Source organism: Neomonachus schauinslandi, chromosome 8 (genome assembly GCF_002201575.2).
Source record: "Neomonachus schauinslandi chromosome 8, ASM220157v2, whole genome shotgun sequence".
NCBI classification, from domain to species: domain Eukaryota; kingdom Metazoa; phylum Chordata; class Mammalia; order Carnivora; family Phocidae; genus Neomonachus; species Neomonachus schauinslandi.
The window spans coordinates 143,110,913-143,123,650 of record NC_058410.1 but is presented as its reverse complement, the minus strand read 5'-3'; the positions used below and the strand labels follow the sequence as shown (position 1 = coordinate 143,123,650).

The 12,738-nt window shown below is 44.0% G+C and overlaps 1 protein-coding gene across 2 annotated transcripts in view; it reads right to left on the bottom strand.

The window, feature by feature from the left end:
* Positions 1-741: 741 nt before the first annotated feature.
* Positions 742-12,738, bottom strand: part of CARMIL1 (capping protein regulator and myosin 1 linker 1) — a 308,066-nt gene continuing 296,069 nt past the window's right edge. For both annotated transcript variants that reach the window (XM_021696859.1, XM_044917255.1), the window contains exons 36-37: positions 11,164-11,304; positions 742-1,789 (exon numbers count right to left, since the gene is read on the bottom strand). In XM_021696859.1, coding sequence (XP_021552534.1) covers positions 1,653-1,789; positions 11,164-11,304 — 278 coding nt within the window. In that variant the 3' untranslated portion in view covers positions 742-1,652. The remainder of the gene's footprint in view (positions 1,790-11,163; positions 11,305-12,738) is intronic.

The following is a 12,738-nucleotide window of genomic DNA, read 5'->3' as shown; positions in this document are numbered from 1 at the left end:
GGGATACACCGCTTTGCTCCTGCAGGTGTCCCCCGTCCTCATAAACCAGGGGTCAATGATTCTCCTCCTGAATTTTCAGTGGCTAGTTTTTAGTTGCACTTTGACTCCTCTCCAACCCCTGACCCACGCTTGACAATTGCTGGCCGATGCCATGTGCAAAGTAGACCCCAAGTGACTGATGTGAAACTTAGGAACAGTAACATTGGAAGGTCAGCCTCCATGATGTAGCCACCTGCGCCCCAAACAAAGCAGAAGTGACTCCTGGATTATTCGGCCCCCGGCCTGGCATCCCTGGGATGGGCTGTGAATTAGCCTCCTCCTCCGTTCCAGGCTTGTGCACGGCACAAGCAAGAAAATCATCACTGTAATTTAGCTTAATGGGACGACTCCCAGACCCCTCCCAGCAGCCGTTCTGCTTGTGTCTTGGAATTTTCTGGGAGGCTCGCATCCCTGCGCTCCTCTGCCCCCATGCTCAGGCCTCCTGCCATCTGGCCAGGCCAGATTACCACAAGCCAATCCTAATTCTAAAATGTAACCAGAGGGGGTGCCTGGACGGCGCAGTCAGTTGAGGGTCCAACTCCTGGTTTCAGCTCAGGTCATGATCTCAGGGTCGTGAGATCGAGCCCCACATCAGGCTCCACACTCAGCAGGGAGTCTGCTTGAGATTCTCCCTTCCGCTTCCTCTGCCCCTCCTGTTGTCTCTCTAAATCTTTAAAAAAAGGTAACCAGAGAAGGTCAAAATTCCACTTGTAAAATCATTTTATTGGTATAAATATACATATGAATAAAATACCTCAGCCTGTAATGTAAGTGAATATTTGTGAAATGTCTTAAAAAGAGTAGTGTTTTGATTTTTTTACAGGTGTCAAAGTATTCTTTCTTCAAATCATACATTAAAAGCTAATATGCAGACAGAAATTAAAGGCCTTTGAAAATCACGAACACTCATAAAACTTCATTCCAATCAACTATGTACATTGACCCCGGCACATTGGTAGCATCAGCCACGGGCCTCTCTCACTGTTCTTCACTGTGCTTACTGATGGTCCTACAAAGGTCACCGACCAAATTTAAATGTACAATTCCACATCAGGAAGGAAGAAGTTCCCCATGGGAGAATGTAAAAACCATAGCCGAGATCTAATATATATAATTTGTACAAATTATTTATTAGTGTGCTCTGTTAATATACTTACAATGTGCAATTGCATACATCAAGAACAAATCGCTCTATCAAGTGCAGATGTGACGGGCACCCACAGCGGAGCCCCACGGTCAGCCGATGGTATTACTTGTGTGAGTTATGTGTCTGGTTGCTTTGTTCACCTCCCAAAACTCATCTTGCAGGGCAAACTGTAGCTGCCTCAGAGAAAATTCAAGTAGGACGCATGGAGAGTCGCTGGCATTCACTGAAGGCATAGAAGGAATGCTTCAAACTCAAACGCCCAGGGTGGGGAGAAGACCAAACAAGTGTGTTTGGATTCCCCCCTACCCCAAAAACTGGGTCTGTTTGTTTTCAAAAAGTAAGTAAAGAAAGGAGAAAGAAAAGAAAAAAGCACCAAGAGAAGAGCGTTGGAAGTAGGAAGAGGTGTTGCCCTTGGTTCCTCTCTAATGGCTAACAGAGCACCCTGTGCAGTCTGCATGGGGGACCTTTACACAAAAATAAACTCTTTTTCTGCTTCTTCCCCAGAGTCGCTGGACTTGCTGCCTTGGTGGCCATCTTTACTAGAGGACCATTGCTTCCGTTCTTGATACTCCTGGGCCTGCTGGCCCCAGCTCTTCCTTGAAACTGAAACAGAAAGGGGAGGATGTCACTATAGTCGATGAACAAGGGACAGTCAATGGCCTGACCATTAACGGGGTGAGATGCAGGGGCCCCGAGAGGCGGGAGGGCTCGGGAGGACCTTACACAGAAACAACTCACCAACTACGTGTAGAGACTCGAGACGAAAATTAAGAACAAACCAACAAAACCAGAAACAAATTAAAACAAGAAAACATACAAACCCCAGTCTAGCAATGATGGTGGAGTAATTGCCCGAACTGAGCCTTTGGCACGTGTCCTGTCGGGCACACTCCGCTCTCTAATCGCTATTCCTCACAGCTACCCAGGAAGGCAGGTTTTGTAAACTTGGAATCCAGATTTAAACTGGATCCCTCTCTTGGGGAGCCTGGAGGGCTCAGTCAATTGAGCATCTGACTCTTGGTTTTGGCTCAGGTCATCATCTCAGGGTCCTGAGATCGAGCCCCGAGTCAGGCTCTGTGCTCAGCGCGGAGTCTGCTGGAAATTCTCTCTCTGCCCCTGCGCACGTGCACGCTCTGAAATAAATCCATAAAATCTTAAAAAAAAAAAAATAAAAGGAATCTCTCTCTTCAAAGACCCTGTTCTTTACAACTAGAGCAGAGCTTCACTGGTACCATACGCCTCAAGGCTCTTTTTTTTTTTTAAAGATTTATTTATTTGAGAGAGAGAGAATGAGAGACAGAGAGCATGAGAGGGAGGAGGGTCAGAGGGAGAAGCAGACTCCCCGCCGAGCAGGGAGCCCGATGCGGGACTCGATCCAGGGACTCCAGGATCATGACCTGAGCCGAAGGCAGATGCTTAACCAACTGAGCCACCCAGGCACCCCGCCTCAAGGCTCTTAAGGGTTATTACATATTCCACACCAAGCCTGTTGTATAGACACCACTTAAGCTAAAAATACCAAACCCCACACTTTGTATGGCTTGAAAGAAGAGAAAAGCGACCTCATCGCTCAAAAGGTCAAACGATCCAACCAGGAACACAGGCCTGGAGAGAGACAGGATTCATCTGACGCTTCTCATCAGCCTGATGTTAGCATTATGCTAAAAACTCATCTTGCCAGGAACTAGCTATTTAAATGCTTAACCCACTAAAGAGTGTTTTTCAGGAAGTAAAATCTCCTGAAACCTAACAGTCAAAACACAACATGATAAAGTACTTCCCTTGCCAATCTGGTTGTCAGAGCCAGATTCTGATCTCTAGACAATAAAAATTTGAATTTCATTAATTACATTAAAATGAAATTAGTGGGGCGCCTGGGTGGCTCAGTCGTTAAGCGTCTGCCTTCGGCTCAGGTCGTGATCCCAGGGTCCTGGGATTGAGCCCCACATCGGGCTCCCTGCTCTGCGGGAAGCCTGCTTCTCCCTCTCCCACTCCCCCGCTTGTGTTCCTGCTCTCACTATGTCTCTCTCTGTCAAATAAATAAATAAAATCTTTAAAAAAAAAAATGAAATTAGTGTTCTGAAAAGGATAAGCATTTCAAATTTCATCATAAAAGTCAGTAATTTTTTTAAAAGATTTTATTTGTCAGAGAGAGAGCAAGAAGGAGCACAAGTAGGGGGAGCAGCAGGCAGAGGGAGAAGCAGGATTCTCGCTGAGCAGGGAACTCATGGGGCTCGCTCCCAGGACCCTGGGATCATGACCTGAGCCGAAGGCAGATGCTTAACTGACTGAGCCACCCAGGCGTCCCCCAAATAAGTAATTTTTTAAAAATTTGACCTCTTTTTACCCAACACCTTTGAGCAAATTCTCAGATGGAAAAGTGATGAATAAATATCACAACTGATTTTTTTTTTAGCTTGAACCGTGTAAAAAAAAAATAAATGTCCTTTGAAAGTTGTCAACAAATCAGGTTTGGGGGAAAAAGGTAAAATAGGTTTCTATATATAGCTTGTCCTTTATCACAAAATCAATTTGATAGTAACACACGAAGGGTCCTGTATACTCTCAACCTCTGCGTGTGCTATGAACAGGAGGGAGTAGAGCAGATTTGTAGTATCTTCATCTTGAAGACACTGCAATAATCTGACCTCAAAATAGAGCATTACTAGGGAAATCTTGCTAGAAAATTCTACTCATTCCCTCTTAAAACCAAAATGAATTGTTCCTGTGTATCAAGTGACTCAGAAACAAATTTCCAACACTCTAGGTTCAAAAAAAGAAATACACATGGTGATACATTCCTTATTTGTCTTCAGAGCAAACTATTTGCTCTAAGTCTTAGATTCAAAAGCTATTCATCCCTCCCAGCATTTTAGCTTCCTCAAAATCCCAGGCCTAATTCATGTTCTGTGACACCAGAGTACTCTAAAAATGGAGAAATTCATGCCATCAACAATGTTTATGTCACAGGCAAAAACAGAGAGCACCATGGACCAAGGTCGCTGGGGCGCCGCTAACTGAAACTCAGGGAGATCCCACAAAGGAATCTTCCTGCAAAAAGCAGTGTCCTTCAGTGTCCTTCAATCCACATCCCAGTGACCTGATTCGGAGTCCTCCAGGGCTGGGGGGCGGGGAGGGCTGGGGAGGGAGGTACAGAAGGATACAGCAAACATTAATAAGTGAACAGGCTGGGTTTTATTTAGGTTGGTGACATAGACCCAGCACCAGTCATGAAGGCACAAATTTTAATTTGTCCAACAAAGTCCCTGAGAGGAATAACATGGTCTTTCTAGAGGCCTAACAAAACAGTTCACTAGGGCAGTGACACTATTTAAAATCATTCTAGGGGCGCCTGGGGGGCTCCGTCGGTTAAGCGTCTGCCTTCGGCTCAGGTCGTGATCCCAGGGTCCTGGGATTGAGCCCCGTGTGGGGCTCCCTGCTCAGCGGGGAGTCTGCTTCTCCCTCTGCCCCTCCCCCCGCCCCCGCTCATGCTCTCTCTCAACTAAAAAAATTATTGATTAAACTCTGCCACTTGTGAATGTGATCATGGCATTGCAGGGAAGCCGGAGAATGGACAGGAGACCGAAGCAGGTGAGATCAGGGAACTGAAATCAGATGAGTAGCCAAAGCGCTCGCTCTCCCAGCCTCCCGACTTCTTCTCATTAGCCCAGAACACTGGTGCAAACAACTTTGTAGGGGAATGTTCTTTGTCAAGTTTGTTTTCCAGCCCTTAGGCACCACTTATTTGATTACATATAATTAGGATGCTAATTACAATTATATTGAAGTAGGTTTGGTCAAGCTCCCGCTAATAGTCTGAATAAGATTATGTCTGCTTGAAACTTAAAAGTATTTTAAAATATTTATAAAATCCTGGCTTTTTTTTTTTTTTTTTTTTTTTTTACTAATTCAGATGGACCTTCTCCTAGGCAGTCTGATGTAATGCTTGACTTTAATGCAGGATAAAAAAGAAAAATCAGATCGTTTTACTCCACTTCTTCAATGCAAGTATCCTTACAGTTAACGCACTGGGGCATCTCTATACGTGGGTCTATACACGTGTTTACTGCCATTCCACGTACCATTAAAATTATAAAAAATACCTGCCTGAGTGAACATTTAATTTATTCAACACAAACACTCCGTGTACACTCCCCTCCCACCTACAGTGCCAACGACTGGTGCAGAGAGGCTCAGACATGAAACCTGTCATTCTTGAAGATGATTTGACTTTGCTTACATATATATACACACACACACACACACACACACACACACATATATATCACACACACATGCAAATATATATACACATACACACGTGCTAATTTTAAAGCTTCCAAAATGTGCATATAAATTCAGAATTAGAGATGCATTTGAAAATTGGAGCTTTTCTCATTTTAAGCTCCATGGATATTCATATTTCCCAGGAGGAAAACATGATGACCTTAAAAATAATATTCCGTAGCCGGCCCTGATTTTTTTTTTTTAATACTTTCTGTCAAGAGCCCAAACTGCCGACCAACTATTAGATTTCTTTTGGAGAACTCATATAGGGTAATAGATCACAGATCTGGTGAAAAAATGCTTAGAACAGAGTACCGGCTTACAGACCACAAACCATAGCCAGGTATTGGCTGGCTTTAGGTTGGATTATGGAAGAAGCAGGTGACATATAAAGGCAATCTCAGAATAAGATGGCCTGCGCCAACAGGATACACCATGATACATACAAAGCCAAAACCAACTATTTTCTTCAAGAAAATAGGACACACTCTAATGAAAACATCACAGCTTATCATTAAACGCAAGACAGGAAAGGACGTGAAATTCAAAAGTGACAGAGACTTCTAGTAAAAGAAAACGTTTTACCTGTCTAGTCAATACTAAAATAGCCACGTAATTAAAACAGTAATCATGGTAAAACTATGAGGCATGCTTTGAGAACGACAGCCTCTGTCTGTTACACGGTTACTTGATTGAGGAAAGTAAGAAAGCTGTTTTAGCATAAACGAAGCTACTCATAAAAGATTTAAAGGGAGGTACACAGCATGGTGTAACACCATTGCTCTGCCAAATGCCATTTGTTAACCAGGAACTAACTATTCAGAAAGCAGACTGCTTTGCGGTTCTCAAGGTTGAAGACAGGCAAGGGCAGGAGTCGGCACTAACAAAACAAAATTCAAATCTTTGACATAAAATGACCTTAATCGAAGCTTCCGTAAAAATTACTTTTTTGGGGGTTCCTGTCCGCATTTCAAGAAATCGAGGCAGAAAAGCAAATACAAGATGGTCCTGTTGAATTCCATCAAACTTGGATGCAGCCCATCACGGTGAGGACTGTACGCCAACGAGGTCATGGAAAAATCTGCAAGAGGCACGGAATTCCTTGCCTTCCAGCAGCCTCGTTTTACTCTAGCTCAAAGCCTTCCTGCGGGGTCAGTGTGGTCCTGGGGGCGTCTCTGTGTGTGTTGTGTGGAGTGTTGTGGCCTCTCAGAAGCGGGGACACCGCATCGCATCAATGTGCTTTCTTAATAATCAAGTGAGAGAAGTCAACCGATACAACAGTTCAAATGCAAATTTCCAAACTCTAGAAACATCTATGCAACCTTATCAAAAGAGGCAAAACAGAGACAGAGCTTCTGATTCAACACTCTAAAAAGAACTCTGTCTCTCTTCAGAAAACAAATGTGTTCATTTATGTAATTTTTCTATCGCTTGAAGATAACAGATTTTCTTGAAAATATCAGAGAAAAATCTCTTACAGAGAAAAAAGTGACTGTTAAGCATGTGTCTATAAGCAAGTCTCCCACACAGGAAGTCCATGTGTGCGCATGCGTGTGTGTGTTCCAATAAAACTTTATGTACAAAAACAATGGGTCATAGTGTGTGGCTTTTTTTATTATAGGGTCAGCCACAGGATTCCACAGTACTGTCCGTGGCATCACTGGTATTTATTTATTTTACAAATTTTTAATTGAAGTATAGTTGACATACTACTTTCAGGAAATCCTTTAAAAGTTTCTCTAGGTGGGGCAGGTGCCACTTGCTGGCCCAGACAGAATGTTCGCATGTGACCTATGCTGTGGGTCGTGTCCTTAACTCCCTCCGGTCCATGCCATCATCTAGCCAGCAGGTGCCAGCTAGATGATGGCAGGTCACAGCGCATGGCTCATCCAATGGCCAAGAAAGCTGGCTCCAAAGGTTATTGCTTGTGGGGGACCAGGAGATGACTCTGTGCTGTTGTTTTGGTTTTTAAGCCTCTGTCAAGGGAAGCCCTCAAAGACGACCGTCCCCACTTGAGGCGTCGTATGTAACTCAGTGGGTCGTTAAGCTGTAAGGTGGGTCACGAGAGGCATACTGTCAGTAACGAAGTGCTACAGTTTGAGAATGGTTTATCCTTTTGCCATAAAGAAGAGTTATCCCTATAATAAGATCACGCCCATTGACTTGCCATCCGGGTGCTTTCTCAGAAGGCCGTGAAGGCCTGGGGTTAGAGCTAGAATGCCGGGCCACGCGCTTCGTCAGTGGGAGTCCAAAAACACTCACGTGTGAACCCCCGATAGAGTTTTACAGGAAGAAAAGTGCCCTGTTTCATGGGAAGAAGTACTTCCAAGGAATCTCACCTATCAGAATATTTTATATTTTTTTCCTTTATGATACAAAGACTGCCTTTCAAAGATTTTTCAAGGCAAATTTATAAAAAGTGATCAGCCAGCAAGATCATCAGTACTGAGTCACAGAAAAGACATTTCCTCTCTGAATCAGCTATGTTTGCTCTAACATTTCCCACCGGAGATTAAAGCCGATTTGAAATCTGTCTCCTTTTCGTCTCCTGGGACTATCTTCAGCTGAGCAGAACACTGCCGAGTTTACCACAGTGTCAGATGGAAGTCAGGCGCCAATGAGCAACTGCTGTAAAGTTGAATAAACTGTTCTCAGAGGTTGAAAAGTTAATTGGTACTTTTTCTGTCTCACTAAAGGGTCATCAAATGTCCAATGAAAGCTTGTGGGCATGGTGTGAGGTCTGCATTTAGTGCTGGCTTTTTATGGATACTTTCCCGAAAGAGTGTAAGGGAAGGTGTGAGGCCAATACTCTCGAAAGGTAGAAACTGTGTTACTCTCAGAATCTCTGATCCAATCCCAATTAAAATCTACCAGAAGAGTAGAGAGATCAAGAGAACAGGAAGTATGACCCCAAATAAAAAAAATAAACCTACATGATCGCATAAATTTGAAAGGACAAGTCACCCTACTCCGAAGTAACTTGATCCTCCTCCTAAGAGTTTCTAATTTTAGATTTTTAAGTCCATACTTTTAGCCTCAAAGGGAAGGACCATCCTGTTGCCATTTAGGGGAAAAAAAAAAAGGCAGTTGTATGAATAATCCCTGAGCTGGTCCTGGGATAGAAGTTACTCAATTAAAGTTTGTTTTTGTTAGTGCCAGTCCATAAGCTTTGGGTCAGTGAGGGATGATAACCGAAGGCTCTAACCATTTGTTGGCTGTGACTTCCTGTGCCCAATTGCATTCACTTCCTCTTCTGCAATGGTGAAGTACAGTTTTGAAGATCTTTTCCCTCCACTGGAAGGCTTGTCACTGTCATGATCTGAATGTCTTTTGTAATAATCTCCTCTTTGCACTACTGAGGAAAAGGGATTCATTTTACCCTTTATATTAGCAAATACATCCCTGTGTTGACATTAATATTAAAGAATGTTAACATGAGAAATTAAGTATCAGAGAACCCACCCCACTTAGGATTTAAGGAACCTACAGCGTTGGGTCTGCGCACATACACCACCACCTACAGAATTCAACAGCCAACATTATGGAAATGTGGTGCAAAATGAGGTGAGCTCCGAGTCTGCCCCCAAAGGGTGCTAACAAAAGGCCCCTGTGTTACCACTTTGATTCCAGGATGGATTAAATGAAAATCACATTCACTATGGAATAATCCAGAAGAATCATAGCAATTTACCTGTTTCAGAAATTAGTTGGGCACGCTAGTCCAAAGGGAGGCACAGAACAAGGAAATTAAGTAACCAGCATGAATAATGCACAAGAAAATAAAAATGAGCACATCAGGAACATGTTCTAAAGAAAAAGTTAGGGCTCACGAGTGGCTATCATTCCTGGACCAGCAGAGCCGGTGAGCTGATAAAATAAACTGAAGTCGGACTCTTATCACCTTGGGCGGTTTACACACTCTTCTCAGGTCGCATGTATATTTTCAGTCCAATTTCAGTACCAAGTGACACCACCAGAATGATCTCTGTGGTTAATTTATTGTGGATTCCAGGGGAAAACTCTCCAGTCCCAAACTAGAAAGATGGGGGCATGCATCATCATCAGTGTTTGCTCTCAAGGGGGAGTGAGCAAAGGCATCAAACATCTACCCCAGAGCTCTGACATGTCTGAGGAGCAAATAGGTTCCTCAGGAAAGAATAGGGGACTTTTCCAAAGCAGCTAAGGGCATGCTAGCTTTCACCCACTTTAACTAGAGAGGCTCCATGGTACCCATTCTTAGCTCAGGAGGCTGGTGGGTTACTCGAGGCCCTATTTTAATCGTACGGGCATCGAGAACACATCGCTTTTCCTAAACGTGGAGCAATTTTCAAAACTTCCTTACAAGTAAGGATGTAAAGTCGGCAGTTGTAGAAAGAAGGGAAAATGAGGGTAGGAGGGGGGCAGGGCTGGTAGGGACGCTCGCTGGCCCGTCGGCCTGACTGGGCACCGCCAAAGGTTCTGCCCTCTACACGAAGCCTTCCAAGGGCTGTGGTTGTAACACCAAACCCTGTGTTTCTTCATTCCGTGTAAACTGACTATAGGCACCAGCTACCTTTTACAGCTTTAGCTGCTCTGTTTGACATGAGTGTTTTATCAGCTTCGGTCAAAACCCTACCTTCTTTTATTTATAGCCAATAGGTGAGTGAAGCTTGTACCCACCAAATGAATCTGCAGAATGGAGAGGAGAAAGCAGGCACTGTTATTTTTATTTTTAAAAAAATTATTATTTTTCTCCCAAGTCATAAAGATAGTACTCAGAAATACTTTCTAATGAACTTCGACAGGAGATTACCATTAATAAAAGAAAACAGGCCAGTGGAGGAAGCTGTCAGAGCCTGAAAGGTCAAGGAATTATCTAAAGCATCAGACATCTAAAATAAAACAAAGCCGCCCCAAACCATAATGAGAGCCATCTGGTCATGGGTAATGACTCGCGTGGCTCTGGAATTTCTTTATAGGTGGGGGTTTAGAGATGGCAATTATATTACTCTTTATGAAGGACAGGACCCGAAAGTCAACAGCGTATTTAATAGAGTGAGGGAAGTTTGGGGGGAGAGTTGCTGAAGCCAACCCAAACATGCCTCACCTCCCCGGAACACTTGATCTGATTCTGGGAGATGGCACCCAAGTCCCAGGATTACCTTGCTCTGCTCCTACCCCAGCAAATCAGAAGCAGCCAACTGGCTACAATGATTCCCTGAAAGCATCCTTGCAGGTACCACACTTGTGAGAACAAGGAATGCTCGGCCTCATGATCGAGCAAGCAGAAGGAGCACCAGTCTCTCAGGCCTGCGGGGGCTGCTCGTGATCATTTACAGCAAGGGGAAGCTTTTCTGGGAAATAATGGGACCTCGAGGCCTATAAGGAGCCCCAGACGAGGCACCAGGTATTTAAGGCACTCCTTACCTGCTGGGATCCAGTGCAGGAGCACCTAATGATTACAAACAGGTTAAACCTTGGGTTGGGGTGTCCGGTACATTTTCACTCTTTGTGTATGCTCCTTCATTAAGATCCAGTGTCATCAATAACGTTGAATCAAGTTTCTGAATGAGGAAACTGCTCTGGTTCCAAAAGTTTAGTCCAAGGGATGCTGACTTAAATGCTAAGATATTAGTTGAGTCCAAGCTTAATTCCTTTCTCTTGAAACGGCTCTCCTTGGAGAAAGCAAACGTAGAGGAAACATTGCTTACCTTCCTGGGAAAATGTCCTGGGACTGGGCTGGGGGCTACTCTGGCCGTCTCTCTCCTTGTCCGATGGAACCTTCTTCAGGACAGGCGGAAGAAGAGCCACTTTAGAGGAGCCAGGGCTGGATGGAGAGTCTGGGATATCCTCTAGGGAGACACAAACGCGTGAATCCAACACTCCCACAAACTGGATTCCGAAAACATAAGCCAGGCTAATCTTAAAATATGAACGGCTGATAATTTTTTAAAAGCGTCACAGAATTTCTCTGGCCAAAACACAGGTTTCGCGTTCCTGCAGGTAACATCTACGAACGGTAGGGGGGAAATAATTAAAATTTATGAAAGGTTAAAAATCTCTAAAAATCACAGATGTGAATTTATCTTGCAGACACAGAATTTCAATGAGCTGATATTTGAAAATTACACTCTAAGTGAACTCAATGTTCCTTCTGCCTCAAACACAGAGGCTGTTGGATATTTCTCAAATATGTGATATTTATAACCTCCTGCCTCTACCTGCTGCCAAATCCAGTGAAGTGGTCACGAAATACATACAAACATATACATGTAGGAACGTGGGTGCGCATACCTATATACAGACTGAGACCACTAAGAATAACTTGGAATCATGGACTTTAAGAACTAGAAGGAGTTTGGTGATTACTGCACAAATGAAGAAATTAATAGATGACCTGCTGAAGGAAAATGATGACAAAACCGCTAGGATTAGAACTCTAGTCTCGGGGCGCCTGGGTGGCTCAGTTGGTTAAGCAACTGCCTTCGGCTCAGGTCATGATCCTGGAGTCCCGGGATCGAGTCCCGCATCGGGCTCCCTGTTCAGCGGGGAGTCTGCTTCTCCCTCTGACCCTCCCCCCTCTCATGCTCTCTATCTCATTCTCTCTCTCAAATAAATAAAATCTTAAAAAATAAAAAATAAATCTCTGTAATGTTTAGGGTCGTTTAGAATGGTGCTTCTGGGGGCGCCTGGGTGGCTCAGTTGGTTAAGCGACTGCCTTCGGCTCAGGTCATGATCCTGGAGTCCTGGGATCGAGTCCCGCATCGGGCTCCCTGCTCGGCGGGGAGTCTGCTTCTCCCTCTGACCTTCCTCCCTCTCATGCTCTCTGTCTCTCATTCTCTCTCTCTCAAATAAATAAATAAATAAATAAATAAAAAGAACTCTAGTCTCTTAATCCTAAAGGCTATGCTGTTTCATTAGAACTGAAAGGATTTCCTGAATTGTGCTCCTTCCTCTGCTCTGTGGCCGGCAAGGTTATTTGAACTTGGCATGTGCGCGTGTGTGTGTGTGTGTACAGAGGTGACAATTTTCGGTCAGGTTCTCCTCAGCCTTCTCCTTCCAATTCAACTCTCTTATGTGCTTCACTGTATGAACAGGGTATGAAAGAGCTCTCCCTGCCCCAACAATCTCTCAGAGCTGCGGAGAGGAAACAAAGGATGGATTTGAAAGTGCCTGCGGAATTCGCAAGCGCTATAAAAACAAATATAAGTCTCGATACACCAAGTGCTAAGAAACAAATGAACACATTTAACAAATTGAAAATAGAAGCTCCTTGCGACAGAATA